The sequence below is a fragment of the Martes martes genome (assembly GCF_963455335.1).
Source record: "Martes martes genome assembly, chromosome: 2".
Classification (NCBI taxonomy): domain Eukaryota; kingdom Metazoa; phylum Chordata; class Mammalia; order Carnivora; family Mustelidae; genus Martes; species Martes martes.
In genome coordinates, this window is record NC_137889.1 from 178,353,820 (window position 1) to 178,370,044 (window position 16,225).

The following is a 16,225-nucleotide window of genomic DNA, read 5'->3' on the forward strand; positions in this document are numbered from 1 at the left end:
ATTTAAAAAAAGTGAACACATGTTTTTAATGCACATACATATTTATATGATGGTGACGAAAGATTCCTTGCAATGAAACTTTTTTTCTTTTAACCTGCATAATTGCCTTGCTGTAAAAGGAATTTTTCAAGCTGGGTGTATACAGCATTTGGTTTATGTTAATCTCATACCCAGTCCTTCTCTCCCAGTGTGAACATGTATTAAGAATCTTCACCTTTAAGCTCTGTGGCCATATTAATTAATTTTTAAATTCTAGGTAAAATGCTAATGTTAGTTAAAGCAAAGTGCCCAGAGTCAGATGTTTTTGACACTGCGTATCTAGGTGATGCTGGACTTCAAGTTTCCACGTTTAGCCCAGGAACATGCAGGCCTTTTCATATAGTTAATCTTTAATGGTATTTTTCTACCACTAACCAGCAGCAAGTTTGTTGTAATCCAGATTTTCACAAGTAGTAATTTACTCTTAAACTAAAAATAGTAGTGGAGACTTGAAGAAAACTTAGGTAAACTGTAGGGTTTTTTTTCTTTTTTAATGAAATACTGAATCTCTCTACCTTTAAGGACAGTAGCTCACTCAGGAATAAAGTATCTAGATCTGTAAATTCTTTTTGGTTCCTAGTGATGATAACTGAACTTTATACATTTGCTTCTTTGTGTTAAAAAAAAAAACTTGCTGTTAATTCTGAAGGCAGTGTTCCAATCAGTGGCAGAGTATTAGGTCAAATAAAGCATGGGACCATTTTGTGTATTAGCAGAACCCGAGGACAAATCAGCTCTTTTTGGAGTGGGCTAAATCTTAAAATTATGAATGCTCTTGAAAAATCCCAAAATGCGGGGCACCTGGGTGGCTCAGTCATTAAGCATCTCCCTTCAGCTCAGGTCATGATCCCAGGGTCCTGGGATTGAGCCACGCATCGAATTCCCTGCTTGGTGGGAAGCCTGCTTCTCCCTCTCCCACTCCCACTGCTTGCATTCCATCTCTCACTGTCTCTGTCTCTGTCAAATAAATAAATAAAATCTTAAAAAAAAAAATCCTAAAATGCCTCAGCCTAACTTGTACATTGAAGTTTTGTCTACTAGGTTGCTCTGTTTACCCCTGGGAACAGTTGACTAGAAGGTATTGCTATCCTCAGGTGGTTGGTTGCCTGGCAGACTCTTCAGTTAAATGAAAAGCAAAGTTATATTCAGCTTAAGAAATTAAATATAGATAAGTACTTGGATATAGTTGTTGGGGTCACTACTGTGCATACAAATTCTCAATATTTATGAATAAGTACTCTAATTGAGAGAACATTTCCCAGATAGTCACATTTGTTAACTTTACTTAACATTTGACTATGGTTCACACACTCTTCTAGGGGCTTTACATATATTAACTCACTTAATCCTCACAACAACCCTTTGGTCAAGGTTAGCTGGCAAGTGGAGGTGCCAGGAATTGATGTCAGAGTCTGGCTACAGAGTCTCTGCTCTTAATCACTGCTGTACTGCTTACTGGACTTATAAATCCAGTAGGAAAGAAAACAGTGATTTTCTGTAAGAGTCTTCTAGGCTTGGAGAAGCAGATTCCTTCTATTAATAAAGGTGGAATGAATGCAACACAAGCTGACTACTTCTGTTTTCTCAAACTTAGATCTTATTACTCCTGCTTCTAATGGAAGGAAAACCAGGCTGAATCATGACAGAGGAAATGGGGTGTTTTGTGTCCTTTCCACTTGCTACCTCCTTTCTATAAAAGTCAGTGATCAACAGTTATTTGTTGACTATCCAACTTTGGCCAAGCATTAGAGTTTGGTGTGGAGTTTGGCAAGCAGTGAGATGTGTTCCTTGACTTTGAAGAACAAAGCCAACAAAGAACACTGAAGCAGGTGCTGTGATTGAGCCAAGCTCAGGACCATAGTGGATGCAGAGCAGGGAATGCCTTACTGTGTCTTCTGTGTGGATCCTCCTCAGTTCCCCCCACTCCACAGCCAGACTCCAACAGTCTAAAGGATGAATAGGGGCTGGTGGGGTAAGTGGGTGATAGGATTGACCTGCCTTCCAGAAGGCAGCATTTGTGGAGGTTCAGAGTATGAGCTGTGCTTTGCAACCTTCTTGATAAGTCACCTGGGTCCTAATTAAATTCCACATTCATGGGCCCTATTCTAGATCCTCTTAATCAGGATCTCCAGGGGAGGGGCCTAGGGGACTGTTATTGAGAGAAGCTTAGAAAACACCAGACGAGTGGCATACAGTTTGTTCATGGACATAGTTGGGGTGAATTTCAGAGAGAATGGTTGAGGATGAGATTGGGTGGTGCGAAGGTCATTTTATGCCATGTCTATCTTTTGTGACTGTTTGATCTTCTATTTGTATCCTACTTAATGTTGTATCAACAGCATGTATCATGTATCAACAGATATATACTTAGAGTTGGACAACTTCTTTTAATTTGAAAAGCAATATATTGAAAGTTTGTACCTCAACCCAATTTACAGGGTTATCAACCTTGACTTCTGTATGACCCGAGAAATTGTCAAAGAGGAACGTGAGAGTGGGGAACAGAACGAGCATTGTTTGTCTTTGGTGTGCCCCATGACTCTTCACGGTGTCTCATTTTTTTTCATTAGCAAGCTGAGGCACGAAGGTTAATTACGTAGGTCACATACCTAATAAGTGATACAACTGATATTCGAGCCAGAGTCCATAGAGCAAGAAGAATTTGATTTGTCAAAAAGTGCTGAACAGGGCGCCTGGGTGGCTCAGTGGGTTAGGCCTCTGCCTTGGGCTCGGGTCACGATCTCAGGGTCCTGGGATCGAGGCCCTCATTGGGCTCTCTGCTCAGCGGGAAGCCTCCTTCCACCTCTGTCAGCGGGGAGCGTGCCTCTCTGCCTACTTGTGATCTCTCTCTCTCTCCTCTGTCAAATAAATAAATAAAATCTTCAAAAAAAAAAAAGTGCTGAGCAGAGTGCTCATTTACTCAGTTAAAATAGGTGAACTGAAAAATGAAGGGTTAGGCCAGGGACTGTAGTTAAAAGGCTTTTCACATTTGTTACTATATGAAAATAAATGCCCAGTATTCCGTGATTTTTTTTCCTTTTAAGAGAAACTAAATAGCAATATTTTATATGAATTTATCTCTATTTTAAAATGTCAGTCCTGTATTCAAAAAAAATGATTCCAATGTGTTTGCCAACCTCATGATACAAGATACATCATTGAATAGAATTTTGCTTAAGGACCACTGGTTTGTGACCTCTAGGTTAAGTAATTTCTGAAGTCTGAACTTTAAAACATCATGCTTCATGCTGATTCTTAATGAGGTATGACTCCGATTTGCTTTCCCTTCATATCCTAAAGAAATTTTGCTGAATATTTATGTGAGCGTTAATAACAACAGATCCAACTCTACGTATTAATACATTTTTAGCTTTGTGGGGGACAGATGGAGAAAGATGAAAAGGCTCCTTGCTCCTGACCATGGTGGGAAAAGTGTTGCCCTTCCTGAACCTTCTAGTCCAGCCGCTGTTTTTCCCTCGCCTTTCTATCAGGACAGGAGCTAAAAGTGGATCTGTTCACTTCCTTGTACACTTGCGACCCATGTGGAACATCATGCAGTGTCTTTCCAAAGTGTGTATAGCACCATATTAGTAGCCCTTGAAACCAATTCAAGCATCTTGACCAGTATTAAAATGAAAGACTCAGCAAGAAAGAGAATAGAGCAGAACAGAAAATGGATGCATTGCAAGTAATAAGCACCAGAATTGTAAAATTTTTGTTTCAGCTGTATATGTATGTGGGCGTGTGGGTTTTAGATTACCTCAAAGAGAGTATTTCTCACTGAACTGGCTGTTGGCAAATTTTGAAAACACTTGAGTTAGAAGGGCTAAGTAGATCCTTGGTCATTCCTGCTCAATATAAAATGTTTTAAATTCTAAACTGGAAATTTGAAAGGATTTTTACCACATGCTAATTACCTCCACATCTGATCTTTTTTCCTTCAGTCCCCATGAAAACACTGACAATGTCTCTGTCTTGTGTAGATCAGTCCTTTGATCTGTAATCACTTTTCAGGAGAGAATGGCAGTACTGAGGGGAAGACATTGCCCGTTGATGAGCCGCCTGGTCTTGGAGTCAAAGGCAGAGATTTGATGGCTGAGGAGGGCAAGAGCCAGGCCCAATTCTATCCTCACTAAAATTCCTTGGGAGTAAGAAGGGCAGGGAGAGAGGGAGACAATATTTGAGTAAGTAGAGCACCTAGCAAAAGTTGAAGGGCATTGAAAAGGCACACAGGATGGTGGATGCGGGGATACTTTGGCGTGAAGTGTTCTCCGGCCATAGGTTTGTCTCTTTGGAACTGAGTGAATGGGGAGAGAGAAGGTTCTGGAATAGATCCATGGAATGGAAAGCTGATTGTTTTTGTGAACCAGTAAGTGTTCTTGCTAGGGTGGGATTATTTGTTAGATACACCATGAATTACCAGAAGTTAATACCTCCCACGGGTCGTATTTGTTTAGTTATTTCTGTTTGCATTCTCAAGAAATTCTACTTTAAAATTTAAAAATTTAAGTAAAATCTATATTACTGTTGAGATTGTGGACACCAGAGGTGTACACACTCCTGTGTCTTAACAAGAATTTAACAGCGAATGGAAAGTCAGAGTTTCTAGAAATACTATAAAATTCCAACCCTCTGAAGAATATGAGGTTTGTCATCAGTCCCTGATGTGCAGGGGTGAAATGCATGAAAAGCACTTAATTCTTACGTTTGGTGTTTTTACATTATCTACTGAATCATTTATAAAGCACTTTCTTACATCCTTAATCTGCAGGAGATTTCTGGATATGTTATAAACTACTTTAATAACTCAAACTGTCATTACTAGTTATAGGTTCAGAAGCTATTTTTTTATTTTTTATTTTTTTAAAATTTTTATAAACATATAATATATTTTTATCCCCAGGGGTACAGGTCTGTGAATCGCCAAGTTTACACACTTCATAGCACTCACCATAGCACATACCCTCCCCAGTGTTCATCAGAAGCTATTTTTATACACTGAAGTGAAAGCCAGACTTTTCACATTACTTCATATGTAGGCTTTTAAAAAGTTATGTTAAAAGAAAGAATTATTTTGGCCAGTAAATGTTTACTGATTCGGCTCTTTATGTACAGATATTTTAGAGAGCGAACTCCAAAGGACAGAGACCTGGTAAGGATAGAATTTTTTCCTCATTAAAACTGGTAAGACTGGGGTGCCTGGGTGGCTCAGATTGTTAAGTGTCTGCCTTCGGCTCAGGTCATGATCTCTGGGTCCTGACATTAAGCCCCACATCGGGCTCTCTGCTCAATGGGGAGTCAGTTTCTCCCTCTCCCTTTGCCTCTTCCCACCACTCATGCTCTCTCTCTCTCTCTGTCAAATCAATAAATCAAATCTTAAAAAAAAAAAAACTGATAAGACTAACTTTATGAATATTTTCTCTCAGTGGTCATAGAGGTTATATTTGTGGGTTCAGTATCCACGCACAGATACACATTCTTGGGGGCTATTGTATTCATTCCCTTAACAGGACTCTCCGGTCTTACTTGTTTTTATAATTTTGCTTTAGATCATATATGTTTTAAAGGTCTGATGGATTTTTAGATTATTATTTGTAATTCAACTAACTCTCTATAAATACAGTGCTGTTCAACTGTAATCAGTTGGATTGCTGAAGGACCAGTGTATAGTAAGTAAGTGTGCTAGCAAGAAGGGATTATGAAAAATATCGACTCACTAGAATTACTAGAATGTAATTGGACCAGATCTTCAGTGTTACTAGGTGATGATCTGTGATTTCAGATCCATGAAAGCTGGATACAGTTTTAATGTTCTTAGGGGAAAACTATTAATTTCTGATTAATATAACATTTTAGAGAAAATAATCAGTAGACATGTTGTAAACTTAGAATGAAGCTTAGGAAAGAAGCCAGCTTAAATAATTTGCCCCAACTACATCAGTGCCTCAAATAGCATTTTACACCTGGGGTTGCATTTATGTATTTATGTGCCTATCACCTCACCTAGAGCCTGAGTGCTTGGAGAAAGGGGATTGAAGCCTTAGATGATCTCGGTATTCCTAGCCTACTCTAGGTTCCAGCATATAACCTCATTTTTTCTCCAGATGAGGTCTGGGGAGTTTTGTTAACCTACTTACTGATTTATTAAGTGAGAATCTTCAGAGGTGAACTCCAGTGGAAGGGGATAAATAAATGACATTGATAAAGCAAGGATAGAAACTGAGGCCTCCAGACCTTGTCCTCTACACACTTGGTGACATGCTCGTTACCAAGTATGAACTTTTATTGAGCATCTACTAAGTGCAAGCTACTCTGGATACAAAGATCAATGAAGCACATTACCAGTTAAAGCAGAAACTGCCGTGAGAAAGAGTTAGTCTGAATCAGCCTTACCTACTTACTAATCATATACATTTTAGCAAGTTTACTTTATTCTCTAAGCCTATTTTCTCTTTTGTAAAGTAGAAATAATACCTGTATCATAAAACTGATGTAAATGTTAAATAAGATAATGCCTGTAAAGTGCTTTGCAAAATGCATGGAATATGGTAGGCTCTTTTGTTTTCTTTTCAATTAGTGAACTCGCATTCTAAGCAGGGCCGAATTTCCTAGAAAATAAGGAAAACTTGGAAATAAGGAAAATAAGAAAGAGACCATGTAAGAGATTTTGTTTTATAACCACCCCAAAACATGGTGGTGTAATTTTTATTGATCAAAATTTGGCAGGTTGGCAATTTGGATTGAGCTCAGTTGGGACAACTCATCTCTGTTCTAGATTGGGTCATTGGGGACACACAGGGGTTAATAGTCATCTGGTAGTCATTGGCCTTACTCGTATTTTGACAGGCGCCATGGTGGTAAGTGGGTCATGACCCATCATCTAGTAGCCTGGCTTATACTCAGACCCCTGGTAGTGACCATAGAGTTTTTAAGAGGGAGGGAGAGAGAAGGAGTTCCATGAGCAAGCACTTCTCTTGCGTGCAAGTCTCTGCTTGTGTCATGTTGACTAGTGTTTTCATTACCCAAAGAAAAGCACATGGCCAAGCCCAGATTCATCAGGTTCTACCACTTGATGGGTGAAGGGTTATACATACAGGGATGGAAAGAATTTGTGGCCGTTTTTGTAATCTGCACAGAATGGATTTTATTGACTACTTATTCTGCATCAGGCTTTATCCTGGATAATTTACATGTTACTCTTTAAATCCCTATAAAAATTTCCTGACATGGGTGGCGTTCCCATTTCAAAGATGAGAAAACTAATTATCAGATGAATTAAGAGACTTGTACTCATTAAACCCAGATTATTTGCTTCAAGTTATGGGGTGGCCTTTAGGTGCTGTCTCTTGTTGCTTCAATGGCCAGATGGTTGGCTTTTGAGGCAGAAAGTGTGTGTTTTATTTAATGAAAATTTGGTTAAAATGAAGTTCCAAAGACTAGTTTTACTTTATACCATTTACTAGTTCCAAAGACTAGTTTTCCTTTATACCCATTGAACCATTGAGTCATGTATTTAGTTGATATGGAAAAAAGTTTTAATCTTACTATTCTTACTATCCTTCAAGACTTTCCAGAAGCGTATGAGGAGTGTTTTAGTGGGTTTTTGTTTGTTTTGGCAGAGCACCTGCATATCCTGGATCTGCCCGCATTTTGGACATGACTGAGTGTCTACAATGGGCCCGGTATCACTGGCAACGGCTGATGGGCAGTAGAAACAGAGACGACGATGAGAGGCCATACAGCTATTCCTCTCTGCTTGCCTGCGGGGGCAAGTCCTCTCAGACTCCCAAACTGGCAGGAAAGCACCGGGTTGTTGTTCCCCACCTCCGGCCCTTCAAGGATGAGTATGACAAGTTCTCTGGCACCTACGTGAATAACCGAATACGAACAACAAAGTACACACTTCTAAATTTTGTGCCAAGAAATTTATTTGAACAATTTCACAGGTACTTTTATTTTTTTTGAAAAAAACTTAGCATGTTCTTTGTTATTCTAGTTAACATACGATTTTTTATTTCTATAACGTTATATGCTACCTAAACATAGACTTGGGACATTTTCTTTGACGATTCTAGTAGAGTTTGTTGTGAAATGATGAGTCCTTACGTTCACATGGCACTTTACAATTGGTAAGATGCTTTGTCTTGACCAGAGAAGATAACTGCTATTTTCGTATTATAGATTAAGAAATGAAGTTTGTTACTGTGCTTTACCCAATGTCATGCTAGTGATAAGGAGCAGACCAGGATCCATAGCCTTGACTTTTTTCACTCTTGCTTCTATGTTCTTTCCATTAGACCATTTGAGCTTTTCCTTACTTGATGGTATGGGGAAATAGAGCTCTTTACCAGGGGAAGCGATGACATAATTCCATTTAATATGTATTTATTGAAGCTCTCCTATGAGATTAGGCATCGAAGGAAATGCACGTCTTAATGGTGCGCCTTTCCTAATGGAGTTTACTGTTTAGCAAGGGCAACAAAGTGTGTATACAATGAGAAGACACAGTGCATGTGATGAGTGTTCTAAACTGCTACCAAGTAGGTTGGAAGTCACAGAAGAGAAATGGTGGAGCAAGAGAAGAGGAAATGGCACTGAATGTAATTATGGTGAGCAGGTCAGATTTTTAAGGCAGAGGTGTTGGCAAAGCACATTTCAGATGGAGGAAGGAGTATGATAAATAAAAGCAGAAAGGCAATAGCATACGTTGCTTGAGGTCTGGAAAGTAGAGCCCTCTGCCCGGCATAATTAGAAACAAAGGAAAGGCAGAGAGAACATTCAGGGAGATGCTGTATGTACGCAGGTGAGTGGTAAGACCTGAGCTTAGAAAAATATGGAAATGAAAAGAAGGGTTATCTATTACAGCTGTAATGGATTAGATGCAGGGAACTAAGTAAGAAGATGGTATGAACATATTGGCCTGAGGATGACCAGGAGGATTAGCAGAAAAAGTAAAGACAGGAATAAAGAGAGATTTGGCTAGATGATTTTGTTTTGAGATGCTAATGTGAATATACAGATTTTCAGTATTCACTATTCATTCTGCATATCTTCATTCTCATTATTCACTGTAAAATAGGTTCCACATACATTAATGGAATGATGGGTATGTTTAAAATATAGATATGAATTTCCTGCATTAATGGCCTGACATGCTATGCATGATTCTGCCTTTTATGAAGTTTGCAATCTCGTGCAGTTGATGGAATTAGAATCTGAAACTTGAACAGAATTCAGGGTCAGTGCTGTCTTTTATGAAGTTTGCAGTCTCGTGCAGTTGATGGAATTAGAATCTGAAACTTGAACAGAATTCAGGGTCAGTGCTGTCTTTTATGAAGTTTGCAGTCTCGTGCAGTTGATGGAATTAGAATCTGAAACTTGAACAGAATTCAGGGTCAGTGCTGTTGGTTTAGGTACAGCCCACATGGTAATAATTGGGGCCAAGAAAGTAGCAAAAAGAGTTAAGAAAGAAATTTTCAGAATACAAGGAGTTGGAGGTGAGGAAGGAGAAATGGGGGTAAATTAATTTTGAGAAGTTTAATGGTTAATGTGGAAAATATGTAATAAAAACTCAAGGAGCTATACAGGATTGGGATTATATTTCTTTGAAGGAAATGGGCTACTTGGATTTACCTTAGGGGCCAATGGAGGAGTATTTCAATATATAAAATAAAGGAGTGGAAGAAGTTCCTGAAGGAGTTCATCTCATAAAAGCTGAAATAGAAGGGTTGGTCCCAAGTGGGAAAAAACCTCCCAGGTTTTTCTGTTTATCCTGAGGCTTGTTTGAATCTAGTGTTTGGACACGCAAATTAGCTTCTGAAGGCTAGAGAGTTGGGGTTTTGAAAAATTGATCTCTACAGTGTGTTCACATTGAATTTCCTCTGAAGTTTTTTGAACTTTTAAGAAGAAAATAGTGTTTCCTGTGATGCTTCTCGTGATGTTTTACATGACTCGAGACTGTCATACTCGTATTTACTATTATGTATTTAATAAAGACTACCTCGCGTTTATTATAGTAAAGCCACGAGCTGGATGTCTACTGTTCAGATGTGTTAGGTTTAGCTAGTTCTCTGTTCCGTAGCATCGAAAATCGACGAATGGAAATGTAGGAAAACACCCTAAGATGTTTCTGCCCCTTTTGCTTTAGGCTTTGATGTAATTCGTTAACACTTCTTGTCTGTGTTTGGGTTGCAGGGCTGCCAATTTATATTTCCTGTTTCTAGCTGTCTTGAACTGGGTGCCTTTGGTAGAAGCCTTCCAAAAGGAAATCACGATGCTGCCTCTGGTGGTGGTCCTGACAATTATTGCAATTAAAGATGGTTTGGAAGATTACCGGAAATACAAAATTGACAAACAGATCAACAATTTAGTAACTAAAGTTTATAGTAGGTAAGTGTACTGGGAGCTGGGCTGAGGAGTACACATGTGTCCTTTAGAAACATGCAGAAGGCTGCTTTCTTCCCCCTTACATGTGATCAGGATCCTTTTTGGGGATGGTGATGGTGGTGATGTTTACAACTAGTATTTATTAAGGATCTACAGTGAATTTAATTCAGGGGTCCTAGTAGAACCAAAATGTTCAGATGGTCCTGATTTATGATGGTCTGATTTAGGATTCTTTGACTTTACTTTTTTTCTTTGACTTTGACTTTACTGCTTCAAAGGCAGTTATGCATTCAATGGAAATCTTACTTTAGAATTTGAATTTTGACCTTTTCCTGGACTAGCGGTGTGGTAAGATATTCTCATGATGCTGGGTGGCAGCAGGGAACCTCGTTCCCAGTCAGCCTGTTGATCACAAGGGTAAACAATGAATCATTTTGTACCCATAGAACCACTCTGGTTTTGTTTTGTTTTGTTTTGTTTTTTTTCAATTTCAGTACAGTAGTCAATAAATTACATGAGATAGTCAACACTTTATTATAAAAACAGGCTTTGTGTTGGATGATTTTACCCAACTGTAGGCTCCTGTAAGCATTCTGAGCACATTTAAGGCAGCTAAGCTATGATGCTCCCTAGGTTAGGTATATTACGTGTGTGTTCCACGTGTATATTCAACTTGCAATGAGATTATTGGGATGTAACCCTTTCGTAAGTCAAGAAAGATCTCTGTAAGCCATTGTCAGTCGAGGAGCTGATAAAGCAAAAGCATCTATAATTTACATATAAGTGGATCTGAAAGAATTAAACTTCATAAGAAGGAAAAGCGCACAGGTAGTTTTTAATCCTGGATGTTAAAATTCGGGATTAAGAAGAGGATGGGGTATGAAAAATATGAATGGGTAGGTAAAACAAGATAGAATATGAAGAAAAACATAAGATCTACCAGTGGAGGAAAAGGATACTGAAAAATGGGGAAGAGTGTTCTTTTTTTGTATACAAAACTAGAAGCTTATAATAAAACCCTTCCCATTGCAGCAACAAAAAACATTCATAATAGGAGGTCTTTTCTGAAGCATATTTGCTTATCACGGAGACTTGTATCTCCAGTATTTATTACTGGAGTTTATTACTGTGTAGGTAAGAATAGTCTATAAAGGTGAGTTTTGAACTGTGTTATATATTGTAAATGTACATTTACAAGTTATACATACGACACTAGTATCCAGAGACGACTAACTATCACACTGCCGGATCTTCCTCTAAACTCTGCATACATTGTGTGTGTTTTACAAAGTTAAGATTGTACTCCATATATTTTTATTCTGGTTGTTTTAGCCTAATATTGCACCACAACATTTCCCTTGTCTTTATGGAAATGAAATTTTCACTTTCCATACTTTTATGAAAATGAATTACAAAGTTTGTAATTTTTTTCAAGATTTTATTTATTTATTTGACAGGGAGAGACACAGCGAGAGAGGGAACACAAGCAGGGGGAATGGGAGAGGGAGAAGCAGGCTTCCTGCTGAGCAGAAAGCCCAATATGGGGTTCGATCCCAGGACCCTGGGATCATGACCTGAGCCGAAGGCAGACTCTTAATGACTGAGCCACCTAGGCATCCTCAAAGTTTGTGATATTAATTGGTGTCCCCTTTCATGAGAAATGTATCTGCTTTTTAGAAAGTCATCATTAGGACAGTTGTGTGAAATTCTTTTTTTTTTTTTAAGATTTTATTTATTTATTTGACAGACAGAGATCACAAGTAGCCAGAGAGGCAGGCAGAGAGAGAGGGGGAAGCAGGCCCCCCGCTGAGCAGAGAGCCAGATGCGGGGCTCGATCCCAGGACCCTGGGATCATGACCTGAGCTGAAGGCAGAGGCTTTAACCCACTGAGCCACCCAGGTGCCCCCAGTTGTGTGAAATTCTGAATCTAAGATGTTATTTGCTTTACAAACAAGTTTATGGTGTCACTCCCCCGCCACCACTCCCCCCCCCCCTTATTGGGGGTAGGCAGGCTTGTGCAGTGTTCTGAGGACACTGAGTGTACTGACTTGGCCTGCGTGCGCGAGCAGCTCTAGGAGCAGTAATGAGAAATGAAAAGAGAGGGAGTTTGAGGCCTCCTGTGGAGGGACTTCCAACACCAGGCCATTCCTTGAACAGTGTATTAATCAGGGTTGTCCCGAGAAATAGAACCAACAGGAATGAGATTTATTATCAGGAATCGGCTCACGTGATAATGGAGGCTAAGAAGCCCCAGTGTCCGCAAGCTGAAGGCTCGGGAAGGCCGGCAATGTGGTGTGAAGGCCCGAGAGCCGCAGAGCTGATGGTCTAGATTCCAGTCCAGGTCTGAAGGCTGGAGAGTGAGGGATGCTGAGGTGAGGAGATCAGTGTCCCAGCTCAAGCATCAGGAAGGCAGAGAGTAGATTCAGCTTTTCTCCGCGTTTTTGTTCTCAGGGGATTGGGTGATGCCCACCCCCACCGGGGAAGGCCCTGTGCTTCACTTCGTTCAGTCTGAGGCTAATTTCTCCCAGAAGCTCTCTCCCAGACACACCCAGAAGTAATGTTTAACCAGTGTCTGGGCATCCCTAGTCAAGTGGACACACAAAATTAACCATCAGAGATATTTTCCTCTAGTGGTAGAGAATCCGCAGTGTCTCTCCGATCCGACAGACACCCCTGGATGTGGGGTGTGGTGTGGGCGATGGAGGAACTCACCTGAGGCAGAACAAAGGAGACAGCAGCTTATGGGATACACCACAGGGAGCGGCGGGCTGGACAGCAGAGGAGACTGTCTGCCACGAGGCAGGGGGTGGGGGTGGTTTTTAAAGGGGGAAGGTGAGGAGGTCTGGGGACATACGGAATTTCTCCCTTTTTTGGTAATTAGACCTGGTTTTAAGTAGCTCATTCATCAGTTAAGGCTTATGGATATTTTGAGGTAGGTTGCCTGTTGGGCCTGTCTGTATTCAGCCTGGGGGTTACTGTGGGCCCTTTTGCCTGGGTCAAGTTTCCCTATCGCTCAGGCCTGTTCCTTAAAACCTCTACAGTATCCATCTTCTTTTTTCTAACTTTTTATTTAAATTCAGTTAGTTAACACACAGTGTAATACTAATTTCCGTTGTGCAGTAGTGATTTAACACTTCCGTGCATTACCCAGTGCTCATCACAAGTGCACTCCTTAATTCCTAACACCGATTTCCCCCATTCCCCAACCACCTCCCTTCTGGTAACCATCAGTTTGTTCTCTGTAGTTAAGAGCCTGTTTCTTGGTTTGGGTGTGTATCTGTCTCTCTCTCGCTCCACTCCGCACCTTCTCCCCCACCCTTTGCTCCTTTCCATCTTTTGAGCAGAGAAGGAATGTGGTGAAAGCTGTGCTTTAGGAATATTGGTCTGCTCAAGTCTTGGGAGTAGCCTCTACAAATGGGGTAGATATACCTCTGCTAATCAGTCCAGGGCATTACTGGGAGTAGTTGCAAGGGACAGGAAGGGGTTCATAGAAGAGATGCTGCAAAGAAGAACCCAATAAATTTGGTGAACTTTCTTGACTTTTGAGCTTTGGAGAATAAAAGTACCACTGATAGAAATAGGGAGCATTAAATTCGCCTCAGGTAGGATGAATTGGAAATGAGAATGAGATAGGCTTCCAATGGAAATGCCTCACAGGCAAATAGGAACACGCTACGGGAGTTCTAGTTGGATGGAAAGGCTATAAGTAAGAAATTTTGAAGTCTTCAGTCTGGTTAGAGGTGATTTTGAAGTGAGGAGTTTGACTTAAATCCCCAAGGGAGAAAGTGTGAAAAGCTAGAAGCCAGAGCTTTGAACCGGAGGATGGCAAACACCTCCTCCAGCCTCTGAGTTGACTTGACAGGTTCCCTTAGACAGATGCTGCCCCTCTTTCTTCTGACATCTCAAGAGTATTTGATACATGTCTTGGATCGACTTTAGTGTTCTTGTGTTAACTCTACGTTCTTAAGATTGTAATTCTAAATTGGTCAGACTAGAGATTTTCTTCTATTCTAGTTACCAAGTCTGAACAAAAGACATTTAGGTTCAAAAGTCTAGTTTTCTAATAACAAGTATATCGTGGGTGCCTGGGTGGCTCAGTGGGTTAGGGCCTCTGCCTTCGGCTCAGGTCATGATCCCAGGGTCCTGGGATCCAGCCCTGCATCGGGTTCTCTGCTCAGCGGGGAGCCTGCTTCCCTTCCTCTCTCTCTCTCTGTCTCTCTGTCTACTTGAGATCTCTGCCTGTCAAATAAATGAATAAAATCTTAAAAAAAAAGTGTATCTTGAACAAATTTAAGGCTCTTTTGACTGACCAAGAGTTCTACTAGATGATGGAATTTTTGTTTTATTTACTTTAGGGAGAAAAGTAACTCAGAGGCTTACCCTGATAGTAGAATTGTCTTCCATTTTATGTGAGCCACAGAGGAAATGGTTAGGGCATGCTGCTCTCTGTAAAGAGATACTTAAGCTGAAACCTGAAGGATTCTGAATTCTGTTCGTTACTAGGATTCTTCAGTGACTTTGTCAACATCCATTTTAAAGATCTAGAAACAAAACTAACTTTTTTTCCTCCTTTATAAGTTGATGGGACTCAGACAAGGAAAAATTTGGTCTATTTTATTTTCTGATACTCATGTCTGATCTAAAGCTAACCAGAAAAACTGATGTATTGTGTAGAAAACTAAAAATAATTGGAAAAGCTCATGGTTTTCATTTTAAAGTCATGAGCATTTTACTAAAACACTGCTATGAATCATTTGATGACATTTGTGTCTTCATCATATGCCAGAGATAGAGAGGTGTGATTGATACAGTCTCACCCCCCCCAAATAGCTTAGGAAATAGTATTTTGAAATGATTATATGATGAACAAAGTCCAGATTTTGACCAGTTTGAAAATTACCCCGCAATACCAAATTGAACCAATGGGAAGAATGCTTCTTATATGTATTTTTAAATACAGGTTCTTGTCTATAAATAATTGTTGACCTTTAGTGCTAGTTTAAAGTTGGTCATGTGTGTTTGTTTGCTTTTCTAAATTCTAAATAAGTTCTAATCCTGATTTTCTCAGTCAGTAGCTATATTTAGCCTTCGGCAAATTTCATAAACCCCACTTCCCTTCATTATGAATATAATAGTAATAAAACAGTAAGCGATAGAATCTAGCCCTTTCTAAGTGCTAAGTGCAAGGTTAGTAATAACTGTTAGCTGGAGTTTGCCACATTATCAAGTTATTTAATCAATATCTGAGAACTCTTTAGGATACTGCATGATTTTTTAAAGATTAAAATTGCATAGTGGGAGACCCGGCATCATTTTTTTCTCAGGTGTCCTTTTGGACATAGTCCAGACCTACTTTAGATGATTCGCATATAAACTTACAGATAAGATGCAACATTCTGTTCAGTTGTTTAAGGTCTCTCCCAAGATACCACTTGATAATTGCATTTCATAATAGAATCTCATAACTCTTTGTCCTTTTATCTGTTAGTCTATGTAATTTGCTTTTGTTTGGTATTGCAGAATAAATAATACCTTTCTCCAAGAACAAGAATTTGTTCTTGGAACAAATTATAAGGATAAAAGGAAATAAAGGTAGGTTATAAGATCATGCCTTGTTGATTTAAATATACTAACTTAAATTCCTGTGAAATACAAAGCCATCACTTTAGAGAACAAATTATTCCTCAAAAAAATTAAGGTGAAAGTATGAAGCCATTAAGTTGTGCAAGCTCTTGGAAGAAGCATATTAACATTTCTGTGCAGATAATTTGATTCTTATTTGTAATATGTGGTCTTTCAC

The 16,225-nt window shown here is 39.6% G+C and overlaps 1 protein-coding gene across 1 annotated transcript in view; it reads left to right on the forward strand.

Annotated features, from left to right (window-relative positions):
- Positions 1–16,225, forward strand: part of ATP10D (ATPase phospholipid transporting 10D (putative)) — a 103,999-nt gene that overhangs the window by 19,830 nt on the left and 67,944 nt on the right. Inside the window, exons 2-3 of the mRNA XM_080796926.1 lie at positions 7,659–7,985; positions 10,234–10,428. Of these exons, the coding sequence (XP_080653052.1) occupies positions 7,696–7,985; positions 10,234–10,428 (485 nt within the window). The 5' untranslated portion in view covers positions 7,659–7,695. The remainder of the gene's footprint in view (positions 1–7,658; positions 7,986–10,233; positions 10,429–16,225) is intronic.